We start from the raw sequence: 19,342 nt of genomic DNA on the forward strand, positions 1-19,342 counted from the left end.
GCAAGACTGCCTTAAAGCTCCTATTCACGGTATATCAAGTGGCTGGAGTATTTTGTTTAAGTCTCCAGGGATGATGGCAGGTGTTGAGTTGAAAACTTTTAATTTATTTTTTAACTGTGGCATGATGTGTGTTCTCATGCTATCCATCACAAGCAGAGCATTGCGTGCTCTAAAGAAGCCATCCGGTCACTTAATGTAGCACTTTGTAAGCCATAAATTCAGCATTTCTTGATCCATCCACCCTTTCTCATTCACAGCGATTGCAACTGAGGAGGATTGATTTTTGGCGTGGTTTTCCGTTTGAAAATGACCATTGGAGGCAATTTTGATGCATCCCCATAACATGCCACCACCACTGTGAAGTGTGATTTCTCATGAGCAGCCATTCTCAGTTGTTTTTATAAATTAGCAGCAATGTTGAAATCATCAACACAGGCCTAGAGCGCTCTCTTGCGGTTTAGTGTGAAAATAACATGCGGAATGATATGTGTTAATAATTTCATGCATAAGTCACACCCTAGTATAAGTCGCACCCTAGTATAAGTCGCACCCTAGTATAAGTCGCACCCTAGTGTAAGTCGCACCCTAGTATAAGTCGCACCCTAGTATAAGTCGCACCCTAGTATAAGTCGCACCCTAGTATAAGTCGCACCCTAGTATAAGTTAAATTGCGATTTATAATCCAAAAATACGGTACCGTTATCCATCATCGTCGTCGTCATCGTCAGGTATCCAATCCAATCCAATCATCATTATGATTATTATTTTAATCACTTTTGAGCTGAATTTACTTTTACATCATTATATTAAGATGGCCAGCAGAGTCATATTTTTACATCAATAAATGTAAGCTTGACGACTAAAGGCGGACTGGTTCTCAACAAATTTTCATCCTTACACACGAGAGAGATGTTCTAGGCTATTATTAATTGGATTTACCCATTTTGGAGTAAATTCATATTTAACCACAATAATGACTATACCCACTTTTTACTGGATCAGGGCTGCAATATCCCCATCCTCTTGTTTTCCTAGGTTATCAACACACATTCACATGGACTCACCAGCGATGTGTTCAATTCTTTTGGATAAGTCGTCAACCTTGGGTACCCAGATGCAGAGCCGAAGTCCAGCCAATTAAAAGGGTCTTAAATGCCATGGCGACGGTCTTCCCAGATACCGGCTCAGCCTCTGGGTCCTTCGGCATATTGACTCCTAGCTTGAAAGACCAATAAATACAATAAATGTTAGGTTCGCCAATAGACAAATCAACATCCCCCGAACTTTTTACATACACCGGTGATAACCGGATATAGACCTGGTGGCACCACATTGGAACACTAACAATTAACCATCCGTTTATATCAAGCTGGATTGGGTAGTGCTGAGACAAGATGCTTTTAATTCAAACGCTTTAGGGTTAGGGCTAAAGAGCAGTATAGTTCAAAAGAATACTTCTGCCTAATACTTCAATGAAGGGAGGGGGGTCTTTCCACAGAATTTTAACAATATGTTTTTGACACTTATTTTACACAGTCCAAAGCATATCGGCCGATTTAAGATAGGTTTTGTTATGCTTACCGCCTCAATTCTTCTTTGCCTCCAAACTGGCAAAGGCACGCGCACACACGCATGCACTCTCCCAAACGAGCACGCACGCTAACAGCAACTTGTGCACACACGGCACCTTAAACTCAGGGTTTTGTTATACATTAATAGACACTTATTTAGTCCGTTCTCATATTGACTGCATAGGTGGGTTCACTCGAACCCACAAATTATTTTTACGCGCAAACCAGGTGTGTTTCCCCCTGACGCGTTTTTTACGGTCGTAACTTTAATTCTACCGGTGCGCTACACCTGGAATAACGTTCAAACATGTTATGAATAAACTACAGTCGGTGGCTTCATCTAACCACTTAATACTTTTACATTAGCTTCTGGACCGAAAAAGCACTTGAGTTTCCCACGAGACAAACAACTCGGGCTAACGGCCACGGGTCAAACTGCCCTCTTTTCTTTCCTTCCATTGAGATACAAATCAGCTGTTTAAAACAGCTTTGACTCGAGTCTTTTCTTTAAAAAAAAAAAACTTTTTGGTCTTTGTACGAGTGAGGTCTCCCCTTCTATCTTTTTCAACACAGGTCTTTTTTTGCCTGGGAAGTTTAGATCTACGGCATTGACGCCAGCCACTCACACATACACCATATGGCCAATCAAATCGAAAGAAATCGTACCTTTTTCTTTACTGCCGTAGATTCGCAATACGGTGAGCGTGGTGCAAACAGCATTCAACGCTTCTCCCTTTGGCATTCTGCAGACAACGCTAAGTAATGGAGTGGAACACATGCACAATATGCTCTGGTTGCAGACAGGAAGCAGAGCAGCCAAACACCAAAAATCGTATTTTTGTTATCTTAGCATATTTTGGGTTTCCAGAGCTGTCTTTTATTTCTCCTACTGGTCTCCATTGCACATCTGCTTTCTCCTGTACTGCAATGTCTCCTAGCTCCTCAAATTGCAGGCAGCTGAATTCTTCTTTCGAGGCATCAACCTCACAGTCAGGCTTCATGCATGGGAATCTGTTGAAGTACCTTACACTAGTCAACGAACTTTTTTTGATGATGCTGAGATTAGCTACCTCAGCATGTTTGATCAATTCCTCGTTGATTGGATTTTTTTCTTTTACATATTTCACTGCAGTTTTATAAAACTTTCTCACTTGTGCAGATGGTAGTCAAAATTTTCAGGAATTTCTTGCTCTTTCATGAACTGACAAACATTCTCACCAATACAAAGTCCATCATTTTTCTCAAATGGAAGACTAATTTTCTCATAATCCACTTTCACTTCCAACAAGTGTTTGTCACGCAAAGCAACAGTTTTCATGAACTTCACCATCAGTTTCAGGTAGAGATCTTTCATCAGTCTTCTGAGCTTGTGGTTTAGGGGTGCTTCCGACTGTAGTGTCATGTTTAAGGTTGTGAATAATTCCAATATATAGTTCAGAAAAGCATGTAGCAGAGAGCAGTCTGGCTACAGAGAAAGTTGTATGCTCAGGCTGGTCCGCTGTTGTGATGTGGAGATTCGTTCTTCTCCTCAAAAAAAGACATTAAAGACTTCTTTAATACAGGGACACAGTCAATACATTGCTTCTTTGAAAGCCACCTCGTGGGAACGTATTTCAGGACCTTCAAGTTTCATGTCACGCCCCACCAAAAAAAAAAAGTCATCTTCATCTGTATTACACTTGCGTTGTGTTGGTGAGTATCCACAGTAGCAGAGTTTAGTCCAAAGGAGGTAAAGATGGATTGCTGGGATTTCATCGATCCAGCCTTCGCTTTATGATTTTTCCCACACACGTGTTAGTACAGTGACCATACTTAATGTAAAAGTTTGTGTTGCAGTAATATTTACAGTACGCAAAGAATTCTCCTTCGGTTGATGGCGCCGAACACGGATATATAATACTGTATTCCGTGTTGAACTTTTGCAGGCTGCAGTTCGTTTTATTTCTTCAAAATATCAGTATCACAATTGTCTCGTCTTCGCTTGGAAGCCATGGCTACCGAACGTCTATGCCGCTTCAAAAATCTATTGAAACTACATCCACGTGACCTAACGGATGGGACATCCGTTTAGGTCACGTGGATGTAGTTTGGATTTGTGCCATCCTCAATCGGCGAATTTTAACTGAAAAAGTTATTAAAAGCAAATGTAACGTTTCGAAACACTGATTGCATCAGACATTTAGTTGATTTTTTTATTTTCTTAGTTTTCCTAAAAAAAATGTGGATTTCGTAATTTGCTATAAACTGGCGTAGTAAACCAAGGACGATTCTTTGTATTTGGTAGCTCTGCAAGACCTACTTTATTGCACAACTCGTCATCTTTTATAGACAGAGCACAGTACAATGAAAGCAAGAAGGACATCTGCCTGCCTTCATCATTGGTTTGGCCATGTGTGATATCTTTCTTGGAAGGCCAGCCCGACCCTGGCTCATAAACACAATGCTATCTGCGATTCACGGCCGCCTGCTAATTCCACAATAGATGTTATGTAGACTAACAGGTGCCTCAATATTCCACAATAACCATTTATTTATGCTACTACTTATGTTGACTACTTATTATCTGTGCACTTCATGGTGAAGCTTTAAATCTCATTGTACTTCTATAATGACCATAAATACATTCAATTCAATTCACATTGTCTCAAAGTGCTTTGAATCCCTTTAAGGATAGAAAGCACAAGTGTAAGATTGTTTACCATTTAATTTAGCCAGGTGTGGTTTGAACACAGTGTGTTGACACGCCTTCCGCATCTGAGACCTGATAGGCCAGCTTTATATACCCGAATTTTGAAACTCAATTGCCATTTTTTTTATTCTAATTTGGTAGGTGTTAGGGTTATTATTTTTTTTATTTAGGCAATGAAGCACGCTTTGCTTTATTTAGGAATATTAATAATTATATATTTGCTTGCAATGAAGAACGCTTTGCTTTATTTAGAGTTACAGTGGTACCTTGTCATACGACCGCTCGTCATACAAAATGCTCGTCTTACGGGGGAAATTTCGATCGAATAATTCGCCCGTGATGCGGTCAAAATTTCGTGATGCGACCAAGCCAGGTGGCCATGGCATTTTTTTTTTGCATATCTTTCGTGTATAACAATATCTACGAGCACGGAACGATTAATTCAGACGAGTTTCTCATAGGACCAGGAAACGCACAACGCGCGGGCAAAACGAGGGCTTTCTGGGTAATGAAGTATACTCGTGCACACAACACCCATAGGCAATGGCAACCTTTCTCAGAATAAAACTTCATTACCCACAATCAATACGTGGGTAAGGTCAACTATTGTATTTCCTGTTATTCTTTCTAAGGAATGAATCTCCCGCGATCGTTCTAAGACTATTTCTTGTTGGCAAGTGGTCGTGCATTATCCTATTGTGATGACATTTGTATGCGACATTATCGAAATATATTTTGAAGGGTAGACAAAAACAAACAACTCTTGATGCGTTCGTTTTGAAGACTTCGGCGGAGCGGCCAGGTGGTGTCAACCCGTAGAACTACGTAAGGTAAAAAAGATTACAACAAATTTAGAATTTAGTTTTGTTTGAAGTTACATTAAACGTTGAGTGTCTATATAGTTATCCAAGTTAATTTAAATTTGTTTGTTCGTTTACGAGTCGGCCTCGTTTGTTGCCGTGGATAAAGCCCCCCCGAACAGCCCCCCCCGCCTCCGTGTATGCCGCTGTCTACCCTCCGCAAAATGTGTCTAATTTTACTCCTATTAAACACATTATTACTATCAAACCACTCGTTATTTATTACTTTGTCAATATATGGCGAATTATAAGAAATAAAACATTTTTTTCAATCCAATAGCATGTTTTTGGTGTTTTCAGTGAGTTGGAACGAATTAATTTGTTTCCCATTCATTTCAATGGGAAACTTCCGCTCGAGTTACGAGAATCTTGTCATACGAGCTCAGTCCCGGAACGGACTTAGCTCGTATCTCGAGGTACCACTGTATTGACATTAAAAAAGTCATTTTAATACATCTCTTGCAAGAGTAATGCTCGCTCCTAAGTTAACCGAAACAACTTGAAGGTCACTCCCCTTGTTAAAAATTTATTTGCCTCAATCAATTTTATTAATGTTGACTTTTATTCAAAAGACCCTTTAACTTTGACAACCTTCCATTGCAGGTCCACAGAATTTTACAGGCTCAGACAGAATACAGAGATTTGTTTTCTGTTGCTGGCTCTTAACTTTTTAATTGCCTCTCTGGCCACATCAAACAAATCCACTGGCTGTGCCTTTTCAATATTTAAACAACATTTCTTTTTTCATTATCTTAAAGCTGAGGATGTAGCCTGGCCTTGTTTAAATATTTTGTTTTTAAATTTTGATTTTGATTTTATGTAATTTATGATTTTCTAAATTCTGAAATGCAGAAGCTATATAATTTACCTGATGCCAGCATACTCCACTTTCTGTGACACATACGCACATGTGGTCACCTACAATAGGTAAAACAAAATTAAATATGACACTGACAACCTAAAACACAATCAAGCAACGTATACAATTTTACAGCTCCTACCAAACTTTTTTTTAGCCGCCACATGTCCCCCCTGCCAACGTACTGGTCCTTAAAGGTCAGTTCCACCAGGTCGAGAGTAACATCCTTTGATTGTGGGAAAGAAATTCTTGGATTGTAAATCGTTGCATTTTGCAAATTGTTTCTTAAGACTGAAATTATACTACACTGTTGATCCGATTGCTTTGAAAATAAAATGTTTATGTTTTATAGAAGGAAGAGCACTATTGAAATGTACGGGTTGTCACGTATTAAAAGATGTCAAATGTTCAAAAGGGTACAAATCATTTGAAAATCATTGGAGAGAAAAGAAAGTCACTTACCTTTGGTTCAACAACATTAATAATGACATCTTGATATGCACGAAGTCTGAAGGCTTGTGCCACAGCCTGATCCACACTAATCTCTAAGGATAGATGAGAAAAAAGGGAATTAATGACATTCACAAGTTTAGATTTAAAACCCAAGTACAAAGTGAAGCAAGAACATATCAGGATAAAATGTGGAAAAAAATGACTTGCTATAACGAGTTGAAACCCTGGAGTTTTTGCCACCAATCAAGTGTATATTTCTGATTGTCTCAGGGAAGGAGTTTGTCAGTAAATTAGAAATTAAATTGAATTAATAGTTTCCTTCAAACATTTAGTTGTGATCACGTTTTGCTTAACCTTTAGAACGTGCATTTGACGGTCAGTAGATAAAGGCACAGATGATTTTGCTTCTATTGTGGGTTAAATTTTCCTCGATCCTATTCCCCTGCAGCATATTTGGATTTTTATTCACATACAGTGGTACCTCTACATACGAGCTTAATTCGTTCCGGGGCTGAGCTCGTATGTCGATCTTCTCGTAACTCGAACGAACAGTTCCCATTGAAATGAACTAAAAACAAATGTATTCGTTCCAACCCTCTGAAAAAACACCAAAAACAGGATATTGGATTGGAAAAACATTTTTATTTGTTCTAATTCGCCATATATTGACAAAGTAACAAATAACGAGTTGTTTAATAGTACTAAAATGTGTTTAATAGAACTATAATATTAGACGCGGAGGATACACAGACGGACATACACGTACATAGAAGCAGGCAGGGGAGGCATCGGGAGGGCTTTATCCACGGCAACAACGCACTCATAACCAAACAAACAAATTTAAATTAACTTGGATTAATATATACAGACACACTCAAACATATGTTTAATGTAACTTTACACAAAACTGAATTCTAATTTTGTTTTAATCGTTTTTATCTTTATTCTACGGGTTGACTCCACCCGGACGTTCAGCCGGGATCTTCAAAACGAACGCATCAAGAGTTGGTCTAATTTGCCATCTATTAACAAAGTAACACATACCGTAATTACTCGAATATAACACGCAGATTTTTGCTATATAATTAATTCCAATAGATGGGGGTGCGTGTTATAATCAATAACTAAAATTAATTACAAATTTTCGATCGAAAAAAGCATTGTCAAACTCACTGACGCACGGATTTTACGTCATCTCGTAAAGCCGACGCACGGATTTTACGTCATCTCGTAAAGCCGATGCACGGATTTTACGTCATCTCGGAAAGCCGAGACCACCACTGCCCCCCTCTAGCCTCGTACTCGTCTCAGTTCACCCTCTCTCAGTTCAGTGTTATAATCAATAACTAAAATAAATTACAAATTTTCGATCGAAAAAAGCATTGTCAAACTCACTTTGACGCACGGATTTTACGTCATCTCGTAAAGCCGACGCACCAGATTTTACGTCATCTCGGAAAGCCGAGACCACCACTGCCCCCCTCTAGCCTCGTACTCGTCTCAGTTCACCCTCTCTCAGTTCAGTGTTATAATCAATAACTAAAATAAATTACAAATTTTCGATCGAAAAAAGCATTGTCAAACTCACTTTGACGCACGGATTTTACGTCATCTCGTAAAGCCGACGCACCAGATTTTACGTCATCTCGGAAAGCCGAGACCACCACTGCCCCCCTCTAGCCTCGTACTCGTCTCAGTTCACCCTCTCTCAGTTCAGTGTTATAATCAATAACTAAAATAAATTACAAATTTTCGATCGAAAAAAGCATTGTCAAACTCACTTTGACGCACGGATTTTACGTCATCTCGTAAAGCCAATCGGATGATGTGTTGTGGGAGGAAGAGGAAGTGGATGAAGGAAGCGTGGACGTTGATAGGATTCTCAACGAAGAGATGTATGAGGAGACGGATGAGAGGACAGACAAAGAGAGAGAGGAATATCTGCAGAGACTATTTAAAGATTCTGATGCGGACTCTTCATTTGAAGGATTCTAATGAATAAATTTGTTTGAACAAAACAATCGTGAAACGAAGAAAAAAAGGTAAGATTTCTGATTTTCGTCAGCGGGAAATTTTAGGTGCGCACTATATTCGATTACTGCGTTTTTCCAGATGTTTTTGGCCCAAAATTACCTGCGTGTTATTTTCGAGTGCGCGTTTAATTCGAGTAAATACGGTAACTAGTGGTTTAATAGTAATAAAATGTGTTTAATAGAACTAAAATTAGACGGGTTAGGGTTAGGGTTTTCGCGGAGGGGAGAGAGTCGCACAGAGAGGGTGGGGGACTTTCCACGACAACGCACTCGTAACCAAACAAACACATTTAAATTAACTTGGATTGATATATACAGACACTCAAACATATGCTTAATGTAACTTTACACTAAACTGAATTATTTCGGTGCGGGATGTTCTTTTGAGGTTGATTGCAGCTGGCTTCACCCAAGGCCAACTGATACGGAGGCAACTGGAGGGTCCCAGGACAGGGCGGAACCCTGGAGACCGTCGTGGACCAGTCAACATCATACCTTTAATCAGCTAATATATTATTCATGTTTGTGTTATAAAAACTGGGCAACTCGGTTTGGGTGTAGTCTCTCGATGGGCACGAGTACTTACAGATGTTTGTGTAAGGGACCCGAGACCCAGAGCTCTGCATTGGATCTTTATGTCAGGAATAAATATTCTGTGGAGTAACCCGTCGAATCCTAGTCGTCTCTCCCGATGCTGAACATGCACTATTGTTAGGTCGATAAGTCATAGTTTCAGATAGACAAACGTCATTGGAGTCAGATGCCAAAACGTATTGTCTAACAGTATGCTCAAAGTGAAAATCTCAAAATTAGGATCAAAGTTGTAAATTAAAATTGATTGTGTTAAATGTGTTCCAAATGTTGTATTGAATAAATTGATGGCCCTTTAACTGAATCGACCGGGATATCGAATCATTGTCCATACACTTAAGAATGCCGTAAGCCACCATGAAATATTTGCAAATCTTCAAAGTCCCTGGCCGTTTCTCGCCACAACACAAATATTTTTTTCTAGATCCACACTCTCACAAGGTGTTCTAAAAATTTGTGGACATAGGAATATCTGTGTTGCTACTCCCCTAGAATGAGAGAAAAAGCCTGTTCTTACCTTTTTGAAGGTCTTCTTTTAAACTCTTGACTTGCAATAAAAGGGGACTATATTTTAACAGGGAAAACATAATTGACTCATTACAATTGCTTTTTTAGGTGTAATAATAAATGATAATAATCTCTAATCCCTCTAACTTATTTTTTTAATGGTACAGGCTCACCTGAACTCGTCTGTTGGATGTGCAATTTCAATCAAATCTCCAAGAAAGATTTGAGGGAAAACCTTTGGATTAACAACAACCTCATCATCTAAACAAAACCAAGCAAATTGAGTTAAGAAAAAACAATTTTCAGATAAATTTATATATACAGTAATACCTTGACATATGAGTGTCCCAACATAAGAGAAATTTGAGATACGAGGGAAATTCTGAGAATTTTTTTTGCCTCGCGATATGAGCATAAAAAATGGTTCCCAATGCGGCCACCAAGAGGCGCCGTATGCAAGAGGTTGTTTATGAGTACAGCATCACTCTGTCTTTCTCGCCGCATCTCCCCCGCGTAAAGATATCTATGAGCACTGGCAGTACAAATTGCATTTTTTGCATTAATTAGTGAAAAATTAAGGGAACAACAATGGGTTCCAAAGAAAACCAGTGCAATGAAGGCAAACCATCATTTCCAAGCTATGTAGTGACATTCATAACAAGACGGAGAGCCTTCATGTAAACTTTATACACTTCCTGCATGAGGTCACAAACAGTATATAAGCTAAAAGAGCCCAGTAAATCAAGAACAGAGCTAAAGGCTGGCAAGACATCCTTCAGTTCCCACTGTCATACACATGGGACCTTCTGTGAACAATACGGAGCAGAAGGAGCAACACCTCAATGCCACTGGAAATCCGGAGCTGGACAAAAGTGCCGGGAGAAGAAGCGACACTTCAGACCAACCATTCCATCTATTATTATGGGGAAAATGAGATCCCTCCCCGATAAGATGGAAGAGCTGTCGGCGCTTACCAGGCCGGAGTCGAGGGGTTGTACTCTGCTACTGTTGATCCTCCAGCTCCAGACTACTGAGGGACTGTGCGGATAAGCTTGGAAGAGTGACTCTGCATATTTTCAACCTCGGTCACAGTCTGCAGAATTCACCACCGTGTGGAAAACTTCCTGTGTGTGGTTCTAGTTTTATCCAACTCTACAACGTCTTTTTTTTCTGTATCCGTTTTTGCTACTGCATCCAAGATGGCACCGCTCAAGTGGGAGCCAATAGCGGTAGCTCCGTCCACTCTTGCTTGTTTTGTGGTTTTGCTGCTTTTCTGTCTTTTTTTATTGCATTTGGGTATTTCTTTATGATTTCCCATATACTTTGCGCTTTTTGCTGTGTTCTGCGGCCTTTGCGAATCGGCCCCACCTGTCCTAGACGTCTTTGGAGCCGTTCAGCCGTGCCTACACTGCCATGCACGCAGGATCAGCTGTAAGCATTGGACGATAGTGCCAGGAGAAGAGGCAATGCTCCAGACCGAGCATTCCATCATTGTTATGGGAACGTGAGATCTCTCCCCTGTCAAATGGAGGAGCTGCCGGTGCTTGCTGGGCTGCTTGTGTGATTTGAAGCCCCCTACCGGCCTCTCCGCTGCTGCCGATTAGATGATAGGACGGTTTAGGAGGATCTAGGCAAGGAAGATGATCTTTAAAACCTCCAGACTACTGAGAGACTGTGCGGTTACCTCAGTCTCAGTCTGCAGAAGGTCCCCACCTTGTGGACTTCCTGTGTAAGGCTCCAGTTTTTTACCTAGGTCTACAATGTCGTGTCTTGTGTCTGTCTTGCTACTGCAACCAAGAAATTTCCTAAATACGGGATGAAATAAAGTTCTAATCTAATCAATTTCAGGTAGAAGTCTTTCCTCAGTCTTCTGAACTTGTGGTTTAGGGGTGCTTCCGACTGTAGTGACATGTTTAACATTGTGAATAATTCCAATATATAGTTCAGAAGAAGCATGTAGCAGAGAGCAATCTAGCTACAGAGAACGTTGTATGCTCAGGCTGGTCCGCTGTTGTGATGTCGAGATTTGTTCTTCTCCTCCTCAAAAAAATGACTATAAAGACATCAATACAAGGACACGCTCAATACATTGCTTCATTGAAAGCCACCTTGTGGGAACATATTTCAGGACCTTCAAGTTTGCGTCCCTACACAAGTCCACTTCAATCTTTAACTCCGTCTACTGCAACCAAGAAATTTTCCAAGTATGGGATGAAATAAAGTTCTAACCTAACTTGATTAATTCTCAGTTTGTTTCATTCAACCACAAGTTGCACTCTTTGTATTTTCCTTTAACTTTGGATTACTCACCAATCTTAAGAGTGAATATTTGTGTTTGGTGTATCAATGTTATTCACTTCCACACTATTACTTTGAACACTTTACTGCATGCCTGTAGTTAATTTAAGATGTAACTTGTAAACTCAAGAGTAGTACTTTGATCTACTTAGTAGCTTGAATTTAGGATGTCACGTGTTTTTTTCTTTCCCCTTTTTTAAGGTTTTCAACCTAATCACCTTCCTATCACGCTAAACAACAATAAACTGTAAAAAAAAAAGGAATAACTGAGTTGTTCATGCATTAGGAAGACCGGGGCCTTTTTCAGGTTGGGGAAAAAAACTGAGGGAATTACAGAGCAAAGGCTGAATTCAAAATTTAGTATGACTCTTGACTGACTGGTTTCATTTCTTGCGGACATGCTAGTTTTTGTGATCACCCCAGCGGACGTTCACCCTAAAATAGCCTCCCTGTGCATTCTAAGCATTACGGTAAATCCATTCAAAACATCCCCACCAACGAGTCATTACCATGTCGTGGTGGTGGGGTTGGTGTGTCCCAGTGACCCTTGGAGCCATGTTGTCTGGGGCTTTGTCCCCCTGGTAGGGTTACCCATGGCAAACTGGTCTGAGGTGAGGGACCAGATAAAAGATGGCTTGGAAGACCTCTTATGAGTAAAACCATTGAACGGCATATCCCCTGGCCCGGACGGGGTGCACCGGGGCCCCACTCTGGAGCCAGGCCCGGAGGAGGGGCGCGATGGAGAGCGCGTGGTGGCCGGACCTACACCCATGGGGCCCGGCCGGCACAGCCCGAAGAGATGACGTGGGATCGCCCTCACATGGGCTCACCACCTGTGCGAGGTGCCAAAGAGGTCGGGTGACAGAGAGACATGGAGGGGAACGATTGAGAAGAATGGACCCCCTGATCGAAACCCGAGTGGTGTGGTATTGTTGGATTTCTGCGCTCGTCGTGGATTGACAATAATGAACACCATTTTCAAGTATAAGGGTATCCATATGTGCACTTGGCAGAGGGACACGCAAGGCCGCAGTTCGATGATCGACTTTGTGGCAGTGTCATCGGACCTTCAGCCGCATGTCTTGGACACTTGGGTAAAGAGAGGGGCGGAGCTGTCAACCAATCACCACCTGGTGGTGAGTTGGCCCCGATGGTAAGGGCATATGCTAATGCAGCCAAGGAGACCCAAACATTTTACGAGGGTGTCTTGGAAACGCCTGGCGGAGTCCCCTGTCAGAAGGAGCTTCAACTCCACCTCCGACAGAGCTTCTCTCATGTCCGGGAAGAGGCGGGGGACATTGAGTCCGCGCTTCTATTGCTGAGGCGGCAGACCAGAGCTGCGGTCGCAAGGTGGTCGATGCCCGTCGTGGCGGAAACCTGCTGGTGGACACCTGCGGTAAGGGATTCTGTCAGGCTGAAAAAGGAGTCCTACAGAGTCCTTTTGGCACATGGGGCTCCGTAGGCAGCTGACGGGTACAGGGTGGCTAAGCGGCACGTGGCTCTCGTCGCGTCTGAGGCAGAAACCCGGGCATGGGAGGAGTTCGACATAAAGAAGGAATTCAATCCGGGTGGCTTCAAGGAAATTTTGGTACACCATCCGACGTATCAGAAGGGGGAAGCCATGCAGCGTCAACAAAGTCTATAGTGGGGATTGGGCGTTGCTGACCTCGACTCGTGATGTTGTGAATCATTGGGCCGAATACTTTGAAGACCTCAATTCCACCCACGCGCCTTCCCATGAGGACATAGACCCGGAGGACTCAGGGGCGGACTCTTTTATCTCTGGGGTTTAAGTCACCGAGGTGAGGTGGTTAAAAAGCTCCGGGGGTGGATGAGCTCCGCCCGGAGTTTCTAAAGCAGTTGTCACCAAACTACGGCCCACGGGCCGGATACGGCCCGTCAGCACATTTGGCCCGGCCCTCTCAACAATACCAGAGATGCTATCGGATTTATTTCCTATTTGGAAAAAAAATATCCAGACTTTTTTTTCCCCCCAAAAAAATCCTACGCCCCGCCCTGTCAAAGAGAGAACGGAATAATGGCGAAAAAGTTAGGTAAGAGAAAAATTGATTCAGAATGCAGGGTATTTAACCTGGAGTGGACAAACGATTATTATTTTGTTCAATGCAAAGAAAAGGCTGTTTGTCTCATCTGTCAAGAGACGGTGGCGGTATTCAAAGAATACAATCTTTGCCGACACTATGAATCCCATCACAAAGACAAGTACGATAGCTTGCAAGGCCAAATACGAGCAGACAAACTCAAAGCGAAAAAGTGAACTACTATCTCAGCAGAATACATTTGTACGCCAAGCTCAGCTGGACCAGGCATCCGTTCGGGCCAGCTTTCGAGTTGCTAAACTGATAGCAAGCAGCGGTAAGCCTTTCACTGACGGAGAGTTTGTTAAGAAATGTATGGATGCTGTCGCGGAGGAGGTGTGTCCCGAGAAGAAAGATGCATTTAATGCCGTAAGTCTGTCGGCGAGTACAATCACCAGACGCGTTGAAGAAATCGGGAGTAATGTATATGCCCAGCTGCAGCAGAAGACGAAAGAATTTGACTTTTTTTCATTAGCACTGGATGAAAGCACGGACGTGCAAGACACAGCGCAACTGCTCATTTTTTTTCGTGGAGTTAGCGCAAACTTTGAGATATGCGAGGATCTGGAAGCCCTCCAAAGTCTCAAAGGGACTACAACGGGAGAGGATATTTTTGACAAAGTGTGCCAAACCATGGAGAAGTTGGACCTGGACTGGTCAAAGCTAGCTAGCATCACGACTGACGGGGCTCCTAGCATGGTGGGCGAAACTCACGGTCTAATGGGACGCATGAACCGGGAGTTGGAAAAAAGGGGTCTCACTGCCCCGCTACGAGTCCACTGCCTAATTCACCAGCAAGCACTGTGCTGCAAAGTGTTGACGTGAGAGAGATTCTGCTCTGACAACTGAGCTGAACTTTTATCTGTTAAGATTGTGCGTGGCACAACAGAAAGTTAATGTTCCATGGCTTTTTTTCTATGAAGAACCCAGAGTTATTAAGTTATTATTTATTTCATAAATAGTGTTATTTATTTCCAGTTTTTTTCTGTGAAGAACTCAGAGGGTTATTTAGTTATTATTTATTTCATTAATGGTGTTATTATTTGTTTCCTGACTTTTTTTCTGTAAAGAACCTGGAAAGGGTTATTTGGTTATGTGTGGCTTTCTGGAAAACAATAATTTTTTTAAGCTCCCCTACGATCGTCACACTTTTTCTGTTACAAACTGACACCGGCCCCCATCAGAGAAGGGAAAGGTTATGTGGCCCTCGCAGGAAAAAGTTTGGGGACCCCTGGTGTAGAGGTTCACTCGCCTGACTTGAATGCGGGCAGGCATGGCTGTCAATTCCCGCTGATCGCGGTACAATTGTTAGTGCAGATGGTCTGACTGGCGACCAAGATGAATAAATGAATGATTAGTCACACAGAAATCCTCGTAAAATAGCGTAAAAAAGCAGGACCCCTGTTCTAAAGGATCTGGATGTTGTGGGGCTGTCTTTGTTGACACGCCTCTGCAACATTGCGTGGAAATTGGGGACAGTTCCTCTGGATTGGTGTTGGTTCCCCTTATTAAAAAGGGGGACCGGAAGGTGTGTTCATATTACCGGGGAATCACACTCCTCAGTCTCCCCGGGAAGGTGTATTCTGGGGTACTGGAGAGGAGGGTCCGCCAGGAGGTCGAATTTCAGATTCAGGAGGAGCAGTGTGGTTTTAGTCCTGGCCATGGAACGGTGGATCAGCTCTACACCCTCAGCAGGGTCCTTTGGGGGGTCATGGGAGTTCGACAAAACAACCTCCACGTGCTTTGTGCACTTGGAGAAGGCATTCGACCATATCACCCAGGTAGTCCTATGGGGGGTACTCCGGGAGTATGGGGTTCCAGTCCCTTTATGACCGGTGTCAAAGTCTGGTCCGCGTGGCTGGCAGTAAGTCTCCAGTGGGGGTTGGACTCTACCAAGGACTGCGCTATGTCACCAATTCTGTTCTGGACAGATATCTAGGCGCAGCCGTGGCGTTAAGGGGGTCCGGTTTGGTAGCCTCAGTATTGAAACCCTGCTTTTTGTAGATGTGTTTCTGTTGGCTTCATCAGGTCATCGTCTCCAACTCTCACTGGAACAATTCACAAGCGAAGCGGTCAGGATTAGAATCAGCACCTCAAAATCTTAAACCATGGTTCTGAGTCGGAAAAAGGTGGCATGTCCTCTCTGGGTAAGGGATCAGGTCCTTCCCCAGGTGGAGGAGTTTAAGTATCTTGGGGTCTTGTTCACAAGTGAGGGAAGAATGGAGCGGGAGATCAACAGGTGGAGCGGGAGATCGACAGGTGGATCGGGGCGGCGTCTGCAGTGATGCGGACTCTGCCCCGCTCTGGCGTGGTGAAGAAAGGCAAGGCTCTCTATTTACCGGTTTATATACATTACCACCCTCATCTATGGTCACGAGCTGATGGTCGTGACCGAAAGAACGAGATCCTGGATACAAGTGGCTGAAATGAGTTCCTCCGCAGGCTGTCCAGACTCTCCCTTAGAGATAAGGTGAGAAGCTCGGTCATCCTGGAGGGGCTCGGAATTGAAATGATGCTCCTCCGGATCAAGAGGAGCCAGATGAGTTGGCTCAGGCATCTGATAAGAATGCCCCATGAACGCCTCTCTCGGGAGAAGGCCAAGGGGTTAACCCCGGACACGCTGGGCAGGCTATGTCTCCCGGCTGGCCTAGCAACACCATGGGATACTCCCAGAAGAGCTGGATGAAGTGGCTGGAGAGAGGGAAGTCTGGGCTTCCCTGCTGAAATTGCTTCCCCCGCAACCACTTCCAAGAGACAGTTTCTGCAGCCAGGGATCGAACCACCAAGGATCCCTCCTTTGGCTGCCGCCCAACTGTGGACGCACCTGACCTCTTTGGCCCCTCTCACAGGTGGTGCGCCCATGTGAGGGGGAACCCACATCGCCTCAGGCTGTGCCCGGCCGGGCCCCATGAGTGTAGGTCCGGCCACCAGATGCTCGCCATCGCACACCTGGCTCCAGAGTGGGGCCCCAGTGACCCGCGTCCAGGCGAGGGAATATGCTGTTCAATGGTTTTACTCATCATAAGAGGCCTTCTGAGCCATTCTTTGCCTTACCTCAGACCAGTTTGCCATGGGTGACCATTACCAGGGGCACAAGGCTCCAGACAACATAGCTCTAAGGATGACTGGGACACACAAACCCCCCCACCACGATAAGGTAATGACTCGTCGGTGGGGAATAATTAATACTGACTGACAAACCAGGAATCACGAAATCAAAAAGTGGGCGTACACAGATAAATTATTTAGGAGTGAATAAGTATGCCCTGGCAGAAGACACCGAGATTTTAACACCGAATAGATTGTCTTTTCTTAATAATGGCCGAAACAATGTAAAAAAAATGTCAATTGTCAATGTCAAAACAGTGAAAAGTGTTTTTTTTTTTTTTTACGCTAGCTTTAAGGACTGCTTTGGTGATCTGGATATTCACAAAAAAAGGAATGCTGACTAGCATGTTGAGACGAATTAGTAATTCTAAGGGTAGTTGCAGATCACAAAGATTGGAGCCAAAACAACACTTATTTTTATATTTTTGTGCAGGAACTTTTATTTTTTACTCACCACTTGCACCAAATCCTCTTTTATGCAGAACAAGCTTGTATGATTTATTGGCCTTCATAATTTACAGGCTGAAAAAAAAAATCAGTAAATTTGTGATTTTAACATATCATATGCATACAAACAAAAAAATTTCTGGTGACAAAATCCACGCAAATGATCGGCAGCTTAAAATGCACGTTTACATTTAACTGCTGCAAAGTTTGAAATGCTTATTAAAACCTAAACAAATGTAACAAACGATTTCCATAATTTTTATATAAATTTACGTCTGATGAGGGGCCAACTTCATGGAGGTGAAAATAAATACTGTACCGTATTTACTCGCATATAAGACGCTTTTGTCGGATAAAAAAAATGACTGAATCGAGGGTACGGCTTATGTGCATAAAAACACCTACATGCACGAAATTGCAAGTTGACGATTACACGATGATGTCACTACAAAATGGCGCCGGCGTTGTGGCGTCATGACGCAAGACAATGCGGCCGATACGGTGATTTATTTCAAAATAAAGGAAAGATAAACAGATAAAACGCTAAAGAAAATGCATTTTGACATATATGAATATAATTCAAGGAAGAAATAAACTATCTTTCATAAAGGTGAAAAAACTCACGTTCCCATCACTACTTGCTCGAGGCACAGCCATCTTACCGTAGTTAAACGTGCTCAGACTGGGCAGACACGAGTACAGTTGTCTGCTATTGCTCGCTCGGGGCGCCGCCATCTGATCGTAGCTTTTACCATGTCAGCACCAATGTTCTCTCTAATTTTTTGTTTGTCTGGGCAGAAAGCCAACCTCCCTGAGCACACCGAGTACCAGCGTGAGCAACATCATCATTGCTCGCTATGGGCACACACCAGTATCACACCTGTTTAAGCAGGTGCATGTCTACTACACATAAATGATTTAGTAATACAGACGCTCCCCTACTTACGAACATTCAACTTACGAACAACGGTACACACGAACATGTCTGCAAATTGCGTTTAAGTCCAAAAATGTTCGCAAGTCCAAATTTGTATTTCGCGCCTTTTTCGGAGTAGTACTTCTTTCCGCCGCTAATACCGACGCCTGGCGCTGTGAGAGCTCAGCTCACCCAGCATCTACCTTCTTCTTCGTTGCAATGCGGAAGTGCGTGAATGTATCTCCAGTGTGCAAAGAACCTTTTTCATTTGTATCATTAAATATCTCATGCATCCAATATTGAATATGGTTGATAAAAAGCTAAAGGCTTCTATTGAGGGAGTTGCAAGGAAGAGGCAAGCCATTTCATTTGAAACGAGTGGCAATAATAACGAAGCTTGATGCGCGTGAGAGTGGTGAGCGTTGCACATTCAGTACCATTTATAAACAGAAAGATCGAGCAGCAGGACCCAAATATTGAACGTTGCACAAAGTTTGCAAATCAATTGAATGATGCCATACAGTGCTACCGCATCATTTATGATGAAAAAAAGAAGAAAACTGTGCAATCGTCATTAGGTCGCTTCTTTTGGCCAGTTTCTAATACATAAATCTCTCTCTCTCTCTACAGTACTGTACATATTCTCTCCATTTTATTAAATGTTTTTTTTTCAGTACAAACCAATGCGTGTTACTTATACAAGCCTTAAACATACAAATGCACTTATATAAACCTTCAATATACTTATATCGGCCTTAAACATAAATTATAATACAAAATATAGCACTGAATCAACTTACAAACAAATTCAACTTATGAACAATCGCTCGGAACCAATTGCGTTCGTAAGTAGGGGAGCGTCTGTAATAAAATGTAATGACTACTATCTATGAATGGGCAGCCCGGCGGAT

General features: G+C 42.6%; 1 protein-coding gene across 2 annotated transcripts in view; it reads right to left on the reverse strand.

The window, feature by feature from the left end:
- LOC144085989 (GATOR1 complex protein DEPDC5-like) overlaps positions 1–18,979 on the reverse strand; it is a 44,508-nt gene extending 25,529 nt beyond the window's left edge. The window contains exons 1-7 of one of the 2 annotated variants that reach the window (XM_077615709.1): positions 17,523–18,979; positions 9,737–9,824; positions 9,574–9,620; positions 6,442–6,524; positions 6,122–6,205; positions 5,989–6,038; positions 89–3,098 (exon numbers count right to left, since the gene is read on the reverse strand). In XM_077615709.1, coding sequence (XP_077471835.1) covers positions 2,867–3,098; positions 5,989–6,038; positions 6,122–6,205; positions 6,442–6,524; positions 9,574–9,620; positions 9,737–9,824; positions 17,523–17,580 — 642 coding nt within the window. In that variant the 5' untranslated portion in view covers positions 17,581–18,979 and the 3' untranslated portion in view covers positions 89–2,866. Of the gene's footprint in view, positions 1–88; positions 3,099–5,988; positions 6,039–6,121; positions 6,206–6,441; positions 6,525–9,573; positions 9,621–9,736; positions 9,825–17,522 lie in introns of those variants that run through there. The other variant, XM_077615710.1, reaches the window with a different exon arrangement.
- Between the last annotated feature and the right edge of the window lie 363 nt (positions 18,980–19,342).

This window comes from Stigmatopora argus, chromosome 12 (genome assembly GCF_051989625.1).
Source record: "Stigmatopora argus isolate UIUO_Sarg chromosome 12, RoL_Sarg_1.0, whole genome shotgun sequence".
Taxonomy (NCBI): Eukaryota; Metazoa; Chordata; class Actinopteri; order Syngnathiformes; family Syngnathidae; genus Stigmatopora; species Stigmatopora argus.